We start from the raw sequence: 22,195 nt of genomic DNA on the forward strand, positions 1-22,195 counted from the left end.
GACTCATGTTGGGTGTCTGTGTATATAATGTAAAAAAGAGTATGGGGGCTACACCTGCTTTTTTTGTGAAGTGTCCTGAGATAACTTTGCTTTAAATTGGCACTTAAAAAAAAAAAAATGATACATACAGTACAATGCAGGATGACTAATTCTGAGCAGCCCAAGAGGCACACAGTCAGGCGGCCCTCTTGGCATTTGCCCAATTTCCAGACACCCAATCTGTCACACACACACAGACAGGCCGGGATTAGTGTGTTTGCACATAAGGCTTGATAGAGCAGAGGAGTATTTGAGTACAACTGCAACACAAAGAGCCTCCACACAGCTCGAGTGCTTTGCCTAAGTTACTGATAGTGGCTGTGCATGCGCCTGTGAAAAGGCAAAAGTGTGAGGTTATGACACATCAGGGACGATGTCACACTCAAATATTTTTCTCTACTGTTACGCCACAGATGCTATCGATTATAATCACATACTAAAAGTTCACATATCTCAGGCTCTGTGGAAATATGCAAAGTGCCTCAGACTCACACACCTAAAATGATGAAGAGAGTTTTGTTTTAATTGCATTCAGCTGACTCATGTGTCGCTCCATCATGCACCTTTGGAGTCATCTTTTCCTGTGGATAAAAACAACCTTAGTCACGGAGATGACGCAAATAGCAGAGATTTGAGTAACAAGAAGTGGCATTTTATTCATTTATTATCATTTTCTCCTTTATCTTGTTTTGTGCTATAGTGATGCATTAGCCCTCAGAGAAGCTATCAATCAGGAGCTAATGGGTTGTAATTGCAGGCAGGCAACCCCCCCCAAATCTCATCATGCGCACATCAGACGCTGTGAGGTCTCTGGATAGCAGAATAATCACACGGACAGGGCAGAGAAATGCTTGGGTCCCTGGCGATCGAGGTGTATATGTTGAAGTAATTTCCGGCTCATTTTCCTATTGAAACCCATTACACTTATCCTATAGTGATGTCCTGCATTAACCACAAGGCTAAAACAGTGAGCTGATAAAACAGAGAGACATGAAGGGCATGACAGAGAGTCTTAGATTTGACTTGAGAGGAGAATTGTGTGGCTTTTTTTGCACTCAATCTGACACCGAAAATGTGGATCCTCCAGAGAGAAATGATGAAATTTTGTTTTCCTGGACTCAAACTGAGTGTCTAAAACAGATATTTTTTGTTTGCCAGAGCTCATTCCCCAAAGACGACTGTCGACTCCAGCCTTACTTTTGCTTTCAAGGAGGCAGCCACCTGACGATGGAGTCTGATGATATCTCCACAGCTGTTAGTGACAGACAGTTGATCACTGTCAAACGCCTCAGCCATCACATACATCCACACAATCACACACAATCACACGCACAAGCACACACACACACACACACACAATCACACACACTGTCAAACAGCCACAAACAAGCAGCAGAGGATGATAAGACTGTGTAAGATTGTTTAGGGTTAAACTCTGAGAAACACACCGTCTGCTGTGCTGCCTTTTTCTCACGGGAGGCCTTATATTGTTTGTCAGAAAAGGGGAATGGAAATCCCCTGTGAGGCAGGATTCACACCTTGTCTTTTTCATCTGTGCAGAGTTAAAAGACAGCACACTCTTAAAAACAACTCCTTATCTTGTGCATCCTGCTCAGGGGAGTGACAATGCTTTGGATTGGAAAAAACAAAGCTGGCCAAGTGTAATGTTAAACGGTGGTTAAAACTGTTGTGTATAATATTTTTAAAGATGTATGCATCTGCATGAGATCTAAACTTTAGACACTGAATTTGATATCATTGCTATCTTATGTACAGTCATGAAATAGTTGGGTTTTTTTGTCTTTTTGTTAGGTTAAAATGAAAGTTTTACCTTTGTTATGCTGGGCCAGGCTAATAAAACACTGTTGACTGTGTCCTCAGCGCCATGATAGAGGGAGATATAGGCAAGGCAAAGCTGCGACTTTATGATCCAGACTGTCTGTTGGTTCTTTTGTATTGGTCATCCAGATGAACATGGTAGTGTTAAGTTAATTCAGACTATTATCCTCATATGCTGTACATTAAAATGGAATCCACAAGTGTCAACATACTGTGAAGCTGTAGTTCTTAGAGCTCCCCTTACTGACTGGTATTAGTATAGCCTCTGTCATAAACCGTGCGTCCTTCATGTTAACAGAACAGAACATGGGCCATACTATAAAATCATAATACACATCAATATATTATTTTTTAAAGTTATATTGTTGGGCTTTCCATGCCTTTTATTTATTGGGTAGCTGTAGAGAGATAGGAAATGTGGGGAGTAGAGAGTGGGGGAAGACATGCAGGGAATGGTCGCGGCCGGGAGTCAAGCCAGCGACCTCTGCGGCGAGGACAGTAGCCCCATGTCCCACTCTCATAACCATCATCCAATCCTGCCCTCTCAAATTGGCAGTCTATTTATACTGGGAAAATCTCCCATCTCTCCCTCTGCCTATCAACTCCTCTGCTGCCTGCATGCCTATTGCTGAATTTTCTTTCATCCCCACCGCCACCCCAGCACCCACCTGCAGGCTCCGGGGGAGTCCAGTATGTTTTGCTCATCACTCCTCAATGTCTGCATGTAAACTTATCTGCAGGGAGTGATGAGGCCGGAGCCTGGGCGCCAAACATGAATATGTATTTGCTGCTACAATAAACAATTTAAACATGAGTTGTCTGACTGAACTGTCATTATAGTTCTTATCACGATGATTTATATCCTTATCACAATGATTTTAAGTGTTCATTTTTATGAAAGCTTCATTCAAATGAATCCTTTGATACTGAATCAGAGAGAAGGGAATTATATTGTACAATAGAAGAGGTGTTTATCTTCTGTGTTGGTGACTATGTGCATGCGACCATCACCATCCCTCTTAGAACTCTGGCCTATCTTTTATTGACAGCTAATATCATGTTCTGTGAAAGAGGGCGTGCACACCTAGGTGGGCCAAAAAAAAATAAGAGAAAGTAAAAGAAAGATTACATAAGGATATACAAAGGGACAGGGAAAGAGAAGGAGAGAGAGACCTAAGACACTTAGATGGAGAGGGACCATCTCACCATGACGTCAAAAAAACTCTGTGCGGTGATACTAATGATTAAGCAACCCTTAGTGTCCACAATCATTACTGAAGCTTGGGTCGCAGAGGGTTGCTGCCGTGCTGTGTTCTATTTGTGTAACAAGACCACCACTGGTGCAGATGATACCACTTGGGTCAGATCAGCCAAGCGGTTCAGCCCAGCACCCGGGCCGCGAGAGCAGTCAGACCGAAGGATCCAACGCGCCGCGGGAGACCCAGGCCAGGGGACAAGCCAAGTACCCAGACCGGAAGCAAACAGGTACCGCCGGAGCACCCAGGGCGACCCCCAGGTCACCCAGCAGGAGGAAAGGGGGGCGAGGGGGGAGAGATCCCGCAGCCCCCCCCAAGGAACACCTCCACAACACCGCCCCCACAGCCCCCCAAGACAGAGCCAAAGGAGCCACCAGGGCCGAGGGGGCCCAGCACCAGGAGCAGACAGCCAGGCAGCCGGGCAGGGTCAGGACCAGAGCCCGCCAACCGGCGCGCCGGAGGGCGGAGGCGGGAGGGCGAAGGCGGCAAGGCCAATCCCCCCCGCCCCCCCCAGCGGCCCGACCACTCCCCCCAGCCTCGCCCCGCGACTGATGGACCAGGCCGCGGGGGCATGGAGGGACACCCCAATGGCTGCTGTAGTAACACCCCCCTAGCTGCGCGCCACCCCAGCCCCCAAAGAGGACCGCGAGGGAACCCCCAGGAAACCCGGCCCCGAGGGCGGCCGCGGACCAGGCCCCCGCAGGGGAGGGGACAGCAGGGGGACGGAGGGTGACCGGGACACCAGCCACCTACCCAGCCCCGATGGACCCCCAACGAGTAGGGCCGAGCCAAACACTAAGGCCCCGCCAAACCTGATCTGTGTTTGTGTCATATGATTTGAATTTTTTTTTTTTTTTTTTTTTTTTTGTATGTATGTTTGCTAGTGAGGTGGATTAAAATAGGGGGGGCAGGAAGGGAGGCAGGAGAGAAAAATGCACAGAAGAAAAATGTTTTCTTTCTTTTCTTTTGCTGCAAGAATAAATTGCATTAATATTTGACAGTTTGTGACAAACATGACACAAACCAGAAATATATATGCAGACAAGAGTAGGAAAAAAAAAAGAAGAGAATCCTGTGGTTGTTGACTCTGTTTGAGGAGTGAAACCTAATCTTTACAGCTCCTGTTAGGAGCTTTTGATTTGAATGAATTCTGGCGCTTCCTGTTAAAAAAATAGAAAAATTGTCAGTCTTGTTGTTTTCGGTCTTGTTTGCTGTTGAAGGTCAAAAAGAGGCTTCACTGTTTCTTTTGCTTTTTAAATCTATCCCTAAAAATAAAATCTACCTTGCAATATGCCTTTTTTTGTAAATTATGAATGCATTTCATTTTATTTTGGGATTTATGCTAAACTGTTCACGTTGAATTAATTATATAAATAAAAAGGTGTCTCTGTAACTCCTGGTGCCACTAAATAAAAAGACATACACAGACTTTATGCATAATTTGAGCAGTGTTTAATGATGAAAAGTAATCAAAGTGAAAATCCCAGCAGTGTTTTCAGTTGGTATTAGATCACAATCACGAGTCATTTATTGTCAGAAAGGCATTAAAAATTGTACAGTTGGTACATTTTGGTGATCAGCAAACCATTTCTGGAGTTCTTCTCTTCAAAGTATGACTGTGTTTTTTTTTTGTTAATACCAGGAATAAGAATAGGCTCTGTTTTTGCTATGATGTGAACATTAATCCACCATCCTATCATTGAGCTCTACAGCAACATTTTACATTCAGTGATTCTGATCGAAACCCCTTTAAAAAAAAAAAGAGGAAGTCATTAATTAGGCTCGTGACTTTCAGTGTCTGTGCAGAGAATGTGATTCCAACAAAGATTTTAATAAAATTCATGAGTTCATTTATGCTCACACACTCACACTCACACTCACACACACACTCACACACACACACACACACACACACACACACACACACACACACACACACACACACACACACACACACACACACACACAGTTCCATTACTTCTCCATCGTGCATCCCTGACTTTGCTCATTTCCACGCTGCCACCCAATCATCAAAACTCTGCAGGCATTTTGAGCGAGCAGCTGCACATGATAACTAATAGGGAAAAGGAGCAGTTATGAATGTCATTTGAAGAGACTGCTCGCTGAGTGAGAGAGCGGGTGAGACCACAAGAGAGAGCGAGAGGAGGGGGTGGTGGTGGAGGAAGGCTGATTGAAGGTCTTAATGCTACATTTTAGGAGCAATTTGAAGATGTTTTCATACCCAGGGGGTGTCACTCACAAGCTCTCAGGGGAAAGCCTCAGAGTGGAGACCATCTTTACATCTGGGATTTGCAAATCACAGAGGCAAGATCGCCATACATCCCCGTACCATGCCTAAATCGTCCCTTTCCTTTCCACATCTCTCGCTTCTTCCCCCCTCTCTTAAGAGTCCCAACAGCCAGATTGTCTTTCTTCTTCCCTCTCCCAGGTTTTCCACATGATGACTGCTATAATTAAAGAGACCGGTCGAGCCCGGGGAGGCGGTGAATGAAGGGGGGGGGGGGGGGGGGATCTACGGCTGCCCTCCAACTCATTACCAGATGTTTAGAGGTCACTCAAGTTTAACTACACGCTCATGCACACATCCACTCGTACACTGGAAAGTTTTGAGTGAAGCAGAAAAACACAGATACATTCATGTGGACTGATTCTGAAGTGTTGATAGTGCGAAGTCATTCAGTTTCAGGTGAAAGTGAAGAGAGAGAAAAACAACAACACTGTGCTGATCATTTTTCTTGCCAGGTTAAGACGAGGGATGCATGATATTTCCAAACTGGATTTTTGCTGATATCCGATATGCCAGCATTTTCTAGCTCAATTTGGTCGTAACCGATACCGATACAAATACTAATCCAGATACATCATCAGCCTACAGACGCCTGCCTCTTCCACCATGCCTAAGGCTGGTTAAAAGAAAGTAGACCAGAGATTTTCTTACAAATCTCTTTTATCTTTGGGATGGGCTAGGTTTCTTAGCACAGGTTTACACAGAAGCCTTCTCATTGGTGCTTCACTATTACGATTCTTCAGATGAACATTTCAAGAAAGAGCTATTTTGCCCTCGGTAAAATGCTTCCATACAGCTGACATGTTGAAGCTTGTTGTTGCCGATTAAACTGTAATTTTAAGTGCCACATTATCGGCCATAAATATCAGCAATTTTGATGTTTGCTGATGCCAATAATTCACAGTTTTTAATGTTATGTTTCGGGGCTTTTATGCCTCCATTCAGATAGGAGAGGAAACTGGACAGAGCAGGTAACCAGGAGAGAGAGTGGGGAGTGACTTGTGGTAAAGGGGCCACAGGTTGGAATCAAACCCAGGCTGTCAGCTTGGGGACTATCGCTTGTCCGCGGGGCACGCAACTTAACCACAATGCCAAACCAACCCCCTGATTAACTCTCTTGACTTCTGCCGATACCATTATTATGCTGATAACATTGTGCATCCCTAGCTAAAACACACCCATGATCTATTCTTTCCTCTGGCAGAAATTGCTGTTGAATCCACTTAATACCTCATCCAGGAAACACATATTTAACAAAACAAGGTAGAAATGTTCACGCGCCTATGGCTCACAGGTAAAAAGAATGTCAGTCGTTTATCAGAAGGAAACACACACTCGGCTTCCTCCTGCCTGTCGAGGACAAAAGAAAAATATGAGAATGTTCCGTACCACAATCTGATGAGGAAACACATGAGGTGAGTTGTTTGTCATGTAAATACTTTCTTACCTCTGTTTTAGGCACCAGTGTTTTTAAATAACACATGTTGTGCCCAATATATGTCGAGAATCGCTCATGCAAGGTTATAATATTGCTAAATATTTGTATCTGCTGATTGAAACGGAAACATTCATTTGTTTGGGAATGAGTTTGAAGGAAACTTAAAAGAACCGGTAATTCCTTATTATCCTATTTGACCCTTTCTTGTTAACACCAGGGTGAGGATCTTGTGTTAAAAATGTCCTGCTCATCCTTGAGAAATGAACACACTGTATATAATCTGATATTCACAGATATAACCTTTTGTGAGAACACAGGGACATTTTTAAAGTCATATGAATGAATCTCCAGTTTCATTTGACCCTCGGTCAGAGTCTGCACGAATTCAGGCCGGTTGCCTCGGACCCTGATGTGACCCCCTGCCCACAAAGACTCATGGAAGTTTGCCAAGCCAGCAGCAGACTTGAACCTGAAAGAGCTCCAGACCAACACATGGCCTGGTGATTGTCCATTCTGAATAAAGCACCTCCTGTACCTCCTGCGTGTCAGCAGCAAACTGTCCTCCGCAGGATCATGAGACACTGAACGCTGCCAAAAACGTCCTAGTAAGACAGTGTCCCACCATGCACCACATGAAAGGATCATGTGACAAAGTCCTCCTTGAGACAGTGAAACTAGAAGCAGGGACTGCAGAGAGAGGGCAGCGAACAGTTCAGGAATCCAGCAGATAGATCCAGAACTTTGCTGAACTAACATGAGCAAAGACCAGCAGAGCTCCCCACAGCCTCTACCTCAGGACTGTTTTCGGAAGGTGAAAATATCCCGCGCTTTGGAGCCTTTTTTGCCCTCTGATGGAGGTGTGGGGGTGGGGTTTGGTGAGGAGGGTGTGGATGACGGAGAGGGTGAGGAGGGCTGGGGGGTGGAGGTGCCTCCATAGGGGCAGCTCTGTGAGTCAGGGTGTTCACCTGAACACTCCACAGCGGGGATGTAGCGGCTGTCCCACATCCCCGGGCCACACAGTTTACAAAGGTCGTGTAGGCTGCATGGGATTCTGGGTAGGAGTCGGAACTGGTAGAGAAGGCTGCGGGCCTGGAGGAGAGAAAGATGAACTAAAGTGAGTAAAAGAGTGAGAGAAACTTACAAGTCAAGAGACTGCAGAACAGTTAGCTGCACTTGTCAAAGAAAGTGGATTAAAAAAATAAGCCTGTATCCTTGGCTCCCATTAAAAACACAATAAAACCATCCCAAGGTCAGCGTGGCAGTGTGTTGCCTAAAGCGGAAAAACTAGCGTGCCTGCTCTAAGAACATTGGATGCAAAATCTCAGGCAACAACAAAAGGAGCTATGCCTGCTGCATGCTAACACAAACACACTGCCTGTGGTTGCAGCAGAACAAACAAAGCATCCATAAACATGAGGACGCAGGCACGGGCTCTGCAGAGATGCAGATCATAAATCTTTGCATGGCATGGCAGCATCCCATTTAGCACCTCAAGGCCTCTGTGGGCAGGTTACAGTGTACGAGAGCTGCTTTGCTGCAGCATTACACAACAATAGCAGTTTCAACTAAATGCAGTGCAGCAGTCTGTGGATGAATCATTATGAGCATGATCACACATTGTGCAAAAACTTCAAGATTAATGGATCAGTATGTTTGGGATGTAAACTACAACGGTGCAGAGTGACTGAGGATGAAAAGGCCTAAAAGAGCGTTCATTATGGTACCTTGCGGAGCACCAGCTCTCCATTCATGTGCATGGAGAGGTTGCTGAAGTGGAGCAGCATTTGGTCAGTGGCGAGCTGCTGTTCTGTCACATCCTCCCCGTAGAGAACAATGATGGCCACGCACAGGAACAAGTGGAAGTAATCCGTCTACGTGAAGAGAAGAAGAAACTTATAAAGACATGAAAAGTGGAGAGCAAATACAAATAAAGCGTTTAGCTTTTAAGATTTTAATATTGTACTTTTAGTTAGTTACCATGTCTTCGTATAGTGGTTATGTACTGTGTAGCTGTTTGGACAATGTTCTGTTTTTTTCTTTTATAAGCATTTTATTTTTCATATGAAATCTTGAAGCACATTACAAAAAAGAACACAGACAATAAGAAAAAAAAAACTAAAGTGGGAGATATTGAAATATTACATGATTAATTTAAGTCGAGAAAAGAAAAGATAAGAAAAGAAAAAAAAAAATTCTCAGTTTATTCCAATGCAGGTAATTGATAACCACTTGTCGCCAAGATACACACTGAGGGGGGGACCACATTTTGATAAAGCCATCAAGGGTTCTTTGTAGTACATGGGATAATCTCTCGTAAGGAACAATAGATAATAATTTGTCCTACCATACTGACAATGTAGGTGGATGTGCATCAAGCCAGACTTGCAAAATTGAAAGGCGGCAGCGTACAACATAATATTGAGCAGTTCAGCCTTTGGACCAGATAAGGAGCTAATATCAAGAATACACAGCTTTCCAATTCTGTTCTGATGCCAATGAATTTCCAGATCTCAGTTTGGACAGATGACCAGAATGATAATATCAATGAACACGACCACATTAAGTGAAAATAAGTGTTCTGTTTGTATTGAACAGAGGCATTGTCTGTTTCCTGCCCAGGGACTACAGATGTAAATTAGCTAATAGCTAACTATGGTACAGCTAAATGGCTCTACACTGTCCCTGTCAAAATAAACAAATTAATCAATCAATTAGTTAATTAATGTTGTTTTTTGAAACCTGCCTGAACCATATCATGGGTCACAATGATTACATCAGTGTTGTTTTTGACCTCGCTGCAGGAAACAATTAAAAGCTTTCAGCAAAACAAGACAAAGAGGAAGATAATTTATTAAACATGTTGATTATTACAGCGTAATGTCATTAATTCTACACACATGTCTTGTGCTGTGAAAAGATGTGACGTGGCATCTTGTTCCTAGAAAAATCTGATATGAATCAGCTTTTTCTGCCTCTGTTCCATCTGATATGTGACGCAAATGCCTTAACCACAGGTTTCTCTCTGCTATCTCTGCCTCCACCACCTGCAGCTGAAGATCAGAACCTCTCAGTCTGAACAGGTGGCATGAAACACAGAGACTGATATTCCACTCTGGCTCAGTGAGGCAGTGTGTTGTGCTCTTTGCTGCGGCATTGAGCACAAGACAGATACAAGTTTGCTGGACACTGATACCAGATAAAGGGTGTAGGAAAAACACAAGGTATCATCTTTAAAGAAGGAATGTGTATTGACTAAACTTAACCAATGCTAAACTGCCTTAGCGTTCATTCTTGGGTCACTCCTTCAGTACCCTGCTCTGAATTGAGGCTGCAGTTTGCCAGTCTTTGGATGTGAAGCCTATGTGTAATTCCTGTTATTAATAGCTCTCTTCAATTTAAAGTGACAGAAATCAGAATGTGAGATTTAATGAAATGTTTCTGAAATGCTGAATCTTTACAGACATATCCCCTAATCCCTGTTGAATTAAACATTAAACTCATCCAAAACCAAGATGTAATAAGGCAATTTATAAGTATTTAGGGGGATTACAATAGTCTATGGTGACAGGATTTAAGGGAATAACATGGACTTTATTGCAGGCAATTTACGCTGCACATTTCTTCATGCCTCCTAAAAAGCATAAAACCTGCTGTGCTGTATTGACAGTGTAACACGCCTCCATGCACTCATTTTATGCAAAGTTGTTCTTACAAGCTTGTCTATGCAAAATGAGCGGCTCAGACTTCGCCCTGACCTGGTAGTGTGCCCAGCAGGCCTCCCACATGCGCAGAGCCTCTGTGTCAGGGAACTCTCTCTTGAAGCAGAGAAGGATCCAGCGGTGGCAGAAGAGCAGCTGGAGGCCGTCCTCCCCCAGCCGGGTCAGGTGCTGGTGGAAGCGGGGCAGCATGAGACGCAGAAGCTCCCGCAGGTACATCTGCGGGGGTCGGTCAGAGAAGGAACACGCTGTTTTACATACACGTACAAGCTTTTTCTAACGATGTGCTGGTATTCTGATGCAGGGGTTATGCTTCTTTAGGCAGCTTGTGAGCATTTGCACAAAGTTGTTAACTTCAGAGTTTCTTTTTAGATGTACCAACTGAATATCTAACAATTTGTATGCATCAGCTATGAAGAAAAGTTTTATTTCGGAGAAAGAAATGAAGGTTTTTGTGATGGTACTCAGGATATTCCCCTTTGGTGGCAGCATGATATCTTCAAAACACATTTAAAATAACTTATTTCCTCATGCTTGTACGCTGTGCTATAAAAAATCCCTACAGGATGCTGGATTTAGCATTAAGCTTGAAACACAGTCAGCACTTAGCACTGTTAAGATTAGGGAAACACGTGTCTGATCCTCTGTCATCCTCTGCTACCTACAGTTACCTTTAACACTCTTTCCTTTCCTTCACAACTCAAACAACAACAGTTCTTCTGACTTGTGCCCAACTTGGAAGACAAACTTCTTTAAAACTGTTCCAAAAGACAACAAACATGCCAGCTGGAGACAAAGAAGATGTAACCTAAGGCAGCAGTTCCCAAAGTGGGGGTCTGGATTTGCCTTACAGTGTGTTCCCACAGCAGAGAGGAACATTTCACCTCCTTGAAAGACAGCTGGGGTTGTCGGTCTCTGGTACCGCTGTTTTGGGGGTTGCAGGCTGAAAAGTTGGGGAACCCCTACTACCCCTGACCTATTGCTCATTGTGAGACACTTTCTCCTCTGAATGGTGTGTTAGGTGGTAGTTCAGGTGAAATATGACAGATGGAACTTTCAAAGACTTAAAGCTACCTCATTTCTCACCTAACTAGGATGGCATCAACCTGGTATAAATGTCAGGTTGTTGGATTTGGAAAGTTTCACAAATGGTTCATTGCTGGCCGAATTTGAAGACCAAAAAGTGCGGTGGAGGGGGTTTCTGAATTTTTGGACCATCCATTAAGCTCTAAAGGAGGATATGTATCTCCTTTTCTCTACATCTCTGATAACCAAAAGACACACACTCAGACACACACATACTAAGGTCATACCAGCTGCCTCTCCATGTCTTCATCCCGAGGTGAGCTGATGAAGATGGTGTTCTCCATGAGGCCGACGAAGCACCAGAAGGTGTCGCTTTCATCCTGGATCTCGGTGAGCAGAGGGGCCACCAGGTCAGACATGCCTTGGCAGTAGCCCATGTCTGGATTAAACACTGCATAGTTGAGCAGAATCCTCCTGGGGAGGTAACGAGCACAGGAATGTTGGTGATGTTGCAACATCTCAGGAACAAAAAACACACTGCGCCTTTTTTTTAACAGCCTCTAATACAGAAATTGGGGCGACCCTGCAGCCCTGCCAGACCGCTTGAAAGTCAAGTCCCACCCAAACACTGTGAAGGATCCAACATGTGTTTCAGCATTGCTGTAATGCCCAGAAAAAAATGACAAGCCCTGCTTTCGCTGTTGCTATGCCAACTCCTCTGGTAACCAGGGAGCTAATTAATGATTTTTCTTGTTTCTTCCTTCTTTTTTTTTACATGATACCACTTTGAAGAAAACTTCCCTGGCGGTCCTCATGCATTAGTAAGGATTGTACAAACAAAGAGAAACCCCTGAGGACAGAGGAATAGTTATTAGTGAGATATTAACAGTAAAAATGGATGCCGTTTGGAAAAGCTAAGACAAGGGAGAATATTTAGGGAGGCAGTTTAAATTACATGCTTATATTAAATGACCCAGAAAAAGTTATCTGTGTCACATCAGTGCAATAGATGGGAGATAACCGAGGCACAATATGATAAGTGCAGTTCTACTATCGCCCTGCACCACACACAGCACAAGGCATAATACCTAGACAAATATCAGGAGCCTGGATGAGAGTCACTAAACTAATATGCTATTTAAATCCTCCTGCTCCTCGTTTAGAAAGCCATTAGCTCTGAGTATGCATCAAAAGTGCTCAGACGGCTTAGTCAGAGTCAATAAAGCATGAAACTCATTTGCGGCTCCCCTAGGGTTCAGAATATGAAATGAATAGGTACGCCTGTGCGTCGGGCTGAGGAGTGGGAGAGATAAGGATGGATTGAGAGAAGGTGGCAGGCAGAGAGGGTGAAAGAGACAAAGATGAGGATCTAGAGTGAGAGAGGAAAATGAAGAGGAGGAATCTGACCTCATGATCTCCACATTGGGGTTGTTCTCTCCTCTGAAGAAGTGGTTGCTGCGGTCGGTCCTCACCACGTCTTTATCCACCGTGAACTGGACTTTTCTCCAGAACTCGCTGTGCTCCTCTGGGCTCATGGACAATCTGAAAACACACACACAAATACTATGAATGTTAGATGCATGCAAAAAACAACTGAATCCTGCTGCTCTTAAAGTTCTGGTGAACAAGACAGACGAGGGTGAGGAAGTTTGAGAAAGTTTTTGAAGCACAATCTCAAAGGAAATGAAGGTAATTAGGATTTTAAAAAAGATTCTTATCAAATCATCTTCACCTCAAATGTTTCTCTGGAGTAAAACGATAATAGTAACCTGCAGATGAACTATAAATGTGGGGGTGGGCAAGCGGTGGACAGAAGGGGTATTTCACAGGTTAGCACTCCACAAGGATAATACCACAACCATAAAACCTCCATCCATCTAAAGGTTGGGTACTGTATCAGTGATGCACTCTGTGTTTTGGCACTATTGTGCTCAAGTCCTAACAAGCAGAGGGGATTTAATTAACACTGTTTGTTTTCCATGTGGCCCCACCAGGAATAATGAGCACACACCTGATGCAATGCCACGCAACTGTTTAGTTTCTGCACCGAGTGTTTGTGAGGTTGGACCCTCCTGAGCCACCTTTCTATATATCACTCTCTCTCTGGAGAAGCTACTCCAGAGTTCAGGACATGTTTCTATCATTTATTATGTTCAAAGCTGGTTTATCAGAAATATAGCTTCAGGAACATGGGATTGTTATCAACTTATCACATTTTTTGCTTCTATCTATATTAATAAATGGTTTCTCTTATAGGTATGTAAAGTATGTAGCCTGAACTAGAGTTACATTACACAGCATTAAAACAAAAATATGTAGCTTACATTAAGTTTTTAAACACAAAGATCTCAACAAGGAAAAACACAGAAACTAGCACAAAGTACAGGTGATGATCCAAAAACATTTTCATAAAACACACACTGCTCACATGAAACTGATTAAATATACAAAGCTGACAAGAATATTCATGACTAAAGCTGAAAATGAAGCAACAAAAATAGCCAATAAACATTAAGAAAATTGAAGAAAGTGAGGCTATTCATCAACAAGTTTTGGTTGAAGCATCTTCAGTGTGAGAATTTTCTACTTTTTGGGTTACACATTAAAAAAAGTGAATGTCTATTCATTATGAACCATTTGTAGGACACATGCAGTGCTTGAAGAATGAACCTGATCAATGGTGAACATTTAGGACATTTACTAACTTGAATACTGACCCAACTCGGTCGAGGCCGATGGCTGTCTAACATGAGTCTGGTTCTGCTCGAGGTTTCTGCCTATTAAAGGGAAGTTTTTCCTCGCCGCTGTAACTAGCTAAATATTGCGACTCTTACCCTGTCTTGGTGTTGGATCTCTGTTAATAATTTGATACAGAGTGGTCTAGACCTGCTATGTTTGTAAAAGTGTCTTGAGATAACTTTTGTTGTGATTTGGCACTATACAAATAAAGATTGATTGATTGATTGACTGATGGAGATTTAATTAGACTCCAAAAAAATGAATTGTTCATATAAAAAGGAAAGATTCCTGTCCATATGTCAGGGTTCATTAATATTAAAAACACACTGAGTGTTACTGGTGGAGGGATGTGGACGTCCTTTGCTCTTCCTCTAATCTGAACTGAAATAAAGCTCTTTTGAAGATAAATCCCTGAGGCATGAAAAATCAAATATCAGTTCTTTCTCTTTAGGACAGCCAAACACGATATTTCATTCCATGAAAAACATGCAGCGTGTTAAATATTTGTATTTGTTTTCATTTAAGATATATTATTGGGCATTTTCGCCTTTAATGGATAGGCTGAAGAAGACAGGAAATGTGGGGAGAAGAGAGTAGGAGGAGACATGCAGCAAAGGGTCGAGGCTGGGAGTCATATCTGTGATGGCTGCGACACGAACCATAGCCACCGTGGGGTGCACGCTTAGACCGCTAGGCCAACAGCGCCCAGTGTGGAATAAATGTAAAATGTACATGACTGTACAACACACCAGAATAAGAATTGTTAGAAAAGCCATCTACCGGCAGACAGTACAAGAAACTGATTTTGCGTCCTGTCAGGTCAGATCAGATTGAGTTGGAATTTATGTTAATAATAACTTAATAATAATAATATCTGTTTTTGTACAGCACTTCTTTAAACACCCAGTTTGCTTTACATGCAGGAGAGAGAGTATAAGTAAAAACATGAAGTACAGGCAGGCAGACAGGCATCCTTACATAATTACATACACACATTATATACAAATCTACATATAAACAACAATTATATACATCAGAACAAGATCGCACTCATCCCAAGCAAGAAGCAGAGTCACACAGAATAAAAAAATGCCAAAATTTAAAAATGAGTCAAAACAGACAACAGATACAGTAGATCTGATGTTCTGGGAAATACTGTTTCAGAGATTAGGAGCTGCAACTGCAAAAGCATGATTACCACTACATTTGAAGTGTGAGCAGGTAACCGATCAAAGACTCAGAACAGAGGATCAGAGAGGATAGCAGCTGGAAGGGCTCAGTAGTTCTGTTATGTGTGCAGGTGCTAGGTCATGCATGCCCTTGGAAACATATGCTTTACAGACAAATGAAATAAGTGATGTAAGATAATTGGGCTGAATTAAAAGCTGCATTTTTTTGTCGCTTGGAATGTTTTCATCTCTGGACCCAAAAGAAGTGACCTCTCTGTAAATCCATTTTTAGGGTGCACTATCGTCAGAGGAATCAATTTTAGAGACATTAAATTTAATACAGTCAAAGAAGACACAACAGAACCAAGTAATTAAAGGCGCTACAAGACTTCTTACTTTTCATTACTGGCCCTTGATAATTGAAAACAGAGGCACATAGTGGTGGGTTTGGGTCGCCCAGGCTAAGATATAATGAGTATGTACATATTGATGTTTCCATTTCTCCTGTTGGAAATACAGAGCTTGAGTGATGCTGGGCCAAATTTCAGTGACTATTAAATCATCGAAATCTGGGAAACTGCAAGTATGGCAGGCCAGGGTTACAATTTGTGGCTGTTTAAAGGTGACATATCATGCAAAATTGACTTTTTAATGGTTCTTTACCTGAAATATGTGTCCCTGGCATGTCTACAAACCCCCCAAGAATGAAAAAAATCCATTCTGCCCCTGTTTTGATTTCTACACCTTTCTGTAAATGTGTGTGAAACGAGCCGTTTCAGACTTCCGTGTTTTTGTTACGTAACAACAATATCCGGTCTGTCACGGAGTCAGAGCTCGGAGCTTGTTCAGCCCATAGACTGTATAAAATAATACTGAATCCCTCCCCCGTTTTTCATTACCTGCACAAATATGTGCCAACAAGGAGCTTAGGAGGGAGGCATGCTAGTTGTAGGCTTTCTTAATAAACGCAAAGGTCGGTTTTACTCCCCACGTCTGCAGATTTGAAGATATAGTGGATGATTTTTATTTGTCATGGATAAGTGCTAGCGCTAATTAGCATAGCCACATAGCTATATGTTCATAGCTGTAGCTGTAGCTGTGTACCAAGACACACGTCGACATACTGACAAATAAAACAACAAGAAACACTAAATCTGTGACCAATCCTTCATAAAAGGTCCCGCTGCCTTTCTGGCAGAGGTCGGGTTTACTCCCCACGTCTGCAGATTTGAAGATCTAGTGGATGATTTATCATGGATAAGTGCTAGCGCTAGTTAGCATAGCCACATAGCTACATGCTCGTAGCTGTGTACCAAGACACACGTCTACATACTGATAAATAAAACAACAAGAAACACTAAATCTGTGACCAATCCTTCAGAAAGGTCCTGCTACAGGCGCCTCTCCGTCAGGATCAGATTCAGAGGGTTGAAGTAACGCGATCTCTGAGCAGCCGTGTATATTCAGCCAACATGTAAACATTAGATCAACGTGCTGGAGAGCCGAGGCACATCCACTTCCGGAGGGGGCGTGGTCAGAGGGAAAACAGAGTGTTCTGATGAGGAATGAAGAAAAGGACTTTTCAGGCATGCCAAAATCTGATTTCAAAGTGTTTTTTTGAGCATAAACTTTAAATACATGTTTTTGGGACCTCTTAGACCAATATATATTGATGAAAAAAGCATGATATGTCCCCTTTAAAGATATTAGCATGACTTCTTAGACTCATTTCTTGGGAACATGAAAAATAGTTTTAATACATTATCTGGAAATTAAGTTACCCAACCAGGTACTCTGGGAGTTCAAAAAAATAAATAAATACGCAAGTTTGATGAAATTCTACCCAACAAAGATTTGTCTTTCTGTTTTCAGTGTGCATGTTTCTGCACATATGTTGTATTCTACATTTGATGTTCTTAGTTGTCGTGAAAAAACATTTCAAAATGATTTTAGGTCAATATTCCTCCCTTATCACCTTTTCTTAATGTGATACTGTTCTGTAATAATTCACACTTTGATTAGTTAAAAGTCTGTTTACTTGTTACAGCTGCATTGCTCCTATCTGCAGCTGCCTAGCCAACACTGCTAAGGGAAGGACACATGGTTAGGAGACGAAGGATGAAACCACAGACATGTTTCCTTCCTCCTAATGATCAACTAGTGGCCCTGGAGGCAGCTCTGGTCAAATGGTCTTTATAGGAATACACATCAGAGTCAGAACAAGGACCCTAATTACCTGACTTCGATAAGACTGCCTGATGTACTCAAAATGTTAATAGGCCATACATATGAAACCTGTCCAATTATCATATTCATTACAGAGAGAGCGGCACTACGTGTGAAAAGATGAGCACACTCAACCTTTTGTTTATTGAGACAAATATAGACTCAGGGATCAGCTAGTGTGTGTGTGTTTTCCCCTACTTCTGACGAGAGAATATTATCTGATAAGCACTGACATGTTGTTCCTCTAGAGACCTTTTATTTCACACCAGGCACCGCCTTTTAACAGTTCCCTGATTGTGCCTATTGATTGCTCAGTGCGTTATAAGAAGCGGCAGCAGACTCACATATGGTTTAATGTTTGACTGACTGATACTGAAGCCGTGTGACAGTTTAGCTGCTGCTTTGAGGTGCCAGAGGTGCTGTCAGTCTATTTCAAAATGTATTGATTTAAAACGTCAAATACAAAAACATCCTGTGGTTTAGATGTTATCACCAGCCTGCAGAAATCCCCCTGTCTTTAGTTAATTAAAAACACAAACACAAACACACACACACACACACACACACACACACACACACACACACACACACACACACACACACACACATCTATTTCTGCTCCTCACCTCCTCTGCTGAATCTCGTGGTAGTGTGTGCGTTTCTGCAGTCTCCAGGCCTCCCTCTCCTGAGATGAGGAGTCATAGCTGTAGTAGTGCAGCAGGAAGGGCCACACCTCGCCACGGATGGATGGGTCGATACCACCGAAGAAGATGGCCTGGCAGGGAGCGGGAGGTGAGCAAACATAGTGAGCACAGAGGGGCAAACAGAGGGCACATGGTAGTTTCTAAGAGATAACTGTGAGAACTTATCAAACTGGATGTGAACTGTAGATGTAGAGGACACAGTGTATGCTACATTGATGTCTGAGTTACCTACAGGGCACTGCTAATTAAAGTAATCTGATCTGATTGGGGCAATCTGGTTGAGTTAAATCTTGAGAATGGGCTGTGCATAAAGAAAAAGGACTCTAACTTGGACAAACCAAGCAATCCAGATTTTTTTTTTATCAAGCTGCAGTTTGAGTTGTTCAAACTTTTAAGTAGGATTGGAATAATTTTGATCTAAAAAAAATTGGGATTTTCCAGAAACCAGAAGAGAAATATCAGTCTGGATTTAAGAGAAAATGTAAGTTTTAATTGGCTGAGCAGTACTTCTTTACAATGATGTCAATGCTCTATTTCTAATCTTTTGCTATTCTTAAATTGCTGTACCACTGAAGTGACTTAGTACATAGAGAAGATACAAGGGTTGTAAATACAATAAATTAAGGATTTTGTACCCATAAAATAATCCTCCAGAGTTCTGTCGCAAACATAAAATCTATCATTTAAAGTACCTGACAGGAACTTTCATTTTGTATGGATTTTGGCGCCCCCTGTAGACAAACTATATAGTATGATTATTGGTAATCCAGGGGGTATCATTTAAAACGTTTATTTCCATATGAGGTTGATCTTGACTTTATTATTGCAATATCATCCTCTATGGTACACCCGACACCCTCCTCAACAAATTATAATACATACAAAACTCAGCTGCAAGCCCTCTCACTCACTCCCGCTCCAGAGACCACATAACCCCAGTCCTCAAGAACCTCTGTTGACTTCCCATCACCTCCAGAATACAGTACAAGATCCCTAGCTCCCTTCTACCTCACCGACCTTCTGCAGCCATACAATCCCATCTGCAACCTCCATTCCACCAATTCCAACCTCCTCACCTGTCTCACCAAACCCAAGCACAGATCCTGGGGGGACAGGGCCTTCTCTGTCGCTGCCCCCACCCTCTGGAAATCTCTCCCCCAACACCTCAGACTCTCTCCCTCTCCCACCACATTCAAATACGGACTCAAAACCGACCCTTTAGAAAGGCTTTTAACATATAATTGAATTTAAACAATGTCTCTTTGCCTTTTTACCCATGTTTTTATTTATCTATTATATTTTTTTTCCTTCTTACAACAACCTTTGCATATCCATTGTGTAATTTATTTTGTGTAAAGTGTCTTTGAGAAACTTTTAAAGCGCTTATATAAATAAAAATGTATTAATATTATTATTCCTATTATTATTAATAGTATTATTATTATTATTATTATTATTATCATTATTATTATTAATATTATTATTATCTAATCCAGTGTATCTTTGCAGCGGATCATGGATAGCAAGAAGTGGGATTTCAAATCTGATCATCTTGTCTTATATTTAAAAAAAGTAACAACTAAGCCCAAGAGTTGTGGTTTTGTTGAATCTTGCAAAATGCTGCAAAACCAAAACTCCTCAAAGAACAAACATTGTAAAATGTGCATACCTAGCAAAAACAGTGCTCCTCTGTTCATGCATTTGCGTGATAACTGAGGGAACGTCACAGTCATAGTGTAACTACCACTGAGCCATTTCAGGAAGATTCTAAACTTCTAATTTGAGTCAAACCAAGACATCTTAAATGACTCAGAGGGAACATTAGCCACGAGAAACCTTCTGAAAAATGTACAGGCTGCTCTGATTCAGAATGAAAGTTACACACTGTGAGAGCACTTTCAGAAGGACTCTCAGTATGTACAGTGGGGCAAAAAAGTATTTAGTCAGCCACTGATTTTGCAAGTTCTCCCACTTAGAAAGATGAGAGAGGTCTGTAATTTTATTTGTAAATTATGGTGGAAAATAAGTATTTGGTCACCCACAAACAAGCAAGATTTCTGGCTCTCACAGACCTGTAACTTCTTCTTTAAGAAGCTCGTCTGTCCTCCACTCGTTACCTGTATTAATGGCACCTGTTTGAACTCGTTATCTGTATAAAAGACACCTGTCCACAGCCTCAAACAGTCAGACTCCAAACTCAACCATGGCCAAGACCAAAGAGCTGTCGAAGGACACCAGGAAGAAAATTGTGGACCTGCACCGGGCTGGGAAGAGTGAATATACTATAGGCAAGCAGGTTGGTGTGAATAAATCAACTGTGGAAGCAATTGTAAGAAAATGGAAGACATACAAGACCATTGATAATCTCCCTCCATCTGGGGCCCCAAGCAAGATCTCATCCGGTGGGGTCAAAATGATCATGAGAACGGTGAGCAAAAATCCCAGAACTACACGGAGGGACCTGATGAATGACCTGCAGAGAGCTGGGACCAAAGTAACAGGGCTACCATCAGTAACACACTACGCCGAGAGGGAGCGCCAGGCGTGTCCCCCTGCTTAAGCCAGTACATGTCCAGGCCTGAAGGTTGCCAGAGAGCATATGGATGATCCAGAAGAGGATTGGGAGAATATCATGTGGTCAGATGAAACCAAAACTTTTTGGTAAAAACTCAACTCGTCGTGTTTGGAGGAAGAAGAATGCTGAGTGGCATCCCAAGAACACCATACCTACTGTGAAGCATGGGGGTGGAAACATCATGCATTGGGGCTGTTTTTCTGCAAGGGGGACAGGACGACTGACCGTGTTAAGGGAAGAATGAACGGGGCCATGTATCATGAGATTTTAATCCAAAACCTCCTTCCATCAGTTAGAGCATTGAGGATGGAACGTGGCTGGGTCTTCCAGCATGACAATGATCCCAAACACACCGCTTGGGCAACGAAGGAGTGGCTCCGTTAAAAGCATTTCAAGGTCCTGGAGTGGCCTAGCCAGTCTCCAGACCTCAACCCCATAGAAAATTTGTGGAGGGAGTTGAAAGTCCGTGTTGCCCAGCGACAGCCCCAAAACATCACTGCTCTAGAGGAGAACTGCATGGAGGAATGGGCCAAAATACCAGCTACAGTGTGTGCAAACCTGGTGAAGACTTCCAGGAAACGTTTGACCTCTGTCATTGCCAACAAAGGTTATGTTACAAAGTATTGAGTTGAACTTTTGCTATTGACCAAATACTTATTTTCTACCATAGTTTACAAATAAATTCTTTAAAAATCTTACAATGTGATTTCCTGGATTTTTTTTTTCTCATTTTGTCTCTCATAGTTGAAGTGTACCTCTGATGAAAATTACAGACCTCTCTCATCTTTCTAAGTAGGAGAACTTGCAAAATCAGTGGCTGACTAAATACTTTTTTGCCCCACTGTATTTATGTGTTTGAGGGGCTGCAGTGGCTGTGAGGACAACAGCGTGAGAAACTGATGGTCCACAGGGCTGTAAAAGCATGTGCACACACATTCATACAAACACACACCTTGCGTAGCTTATACTCTTCCTCCACCTGCCCGCTGTGGTTGAGGTGACGCAGCCAGGTGGTGACATCCAGCCGCCGGTAAAGCTTCTCCTCTGGATGGGTCTCAGCTGATGGCAATGTCGGCCTCTGGATAGAAAACTGCATGCAGGACTTCTCGACTGATACCTGTTGGAAACGAGATTTAGAAAAAGAAAACTAGACAGAAAAG

The 22,195-nt window shown here is 42.6% G+C and overlaps 1 protein-coding gene across 2 annotated transcripts in view; it reads right to left on the reverse strand.

Annotated features, from left to right (window-relative positions):
* Positions 1 to 4,626: 4,626 nt before the first annotated feature.
* The window catches only part of tbc1d16 (TBC1 domain family, member 16), a 34,134-nt gene continuing 16,565 nt past the window's right edge, over positions 4,627 to 22,195 (reverse strand). The window contains exons 7-13 of one of the 2 annotated variants that reach the window (XM_034712065.1): positions 21,988 to 22,182; positions 18,383 to 18,531; positions 13,030 to 13,164; positions 11,910 to 12,096; positions 10,636 to 10,815; positions 8,605 to 8,751; positions 4,627 to 7,969 (exon numbers count right to left, since the gene is read on the reverse strand). In XM_034712065.1, coding sequence (XP_034567956.1) covers positions 7,673 to 7,969; positions 8,605 to 8,751; positions 10,636 to 10,815; positions 11,910 to 12,096; positions 13,030 to 13,164; positions 18,383 to 18,531; positions 21,988 to 22,182 — 1,290 coding nt within the window. In that variant the 3' untranslated portion in view covers positions 4,627 to 7,672. The remainder of the gene's footprint in view (positions 7,970 to 8,604; positions 8,752 to 10,635; positions 10,816 to 11,909; positions 12,097 to 13,029; positions 13,165 to 18,382; positions 18,532 to 21,987; positions 22,183 to 22,195) is intronic. The other variant, XM_034712067.1, reaches the window with a different exon arrangement.

The sequence above is a fragment of the Notolabrus celidotus genome, chromosome 20, assembly GCF_009762535.1.
Source record: "Notolabrus celidotus isolate fNotCel1 chromosome 20, fNotCel1.pri, whole genome shotgun sequence".
Classification (NCBI taxonomy): domain Eukaryota; kingdom Metazoa; phylum Chordata; class Actinopteri; order Labriformes; family Labridae; genus Notolabrus; species Notolabrus celidotus.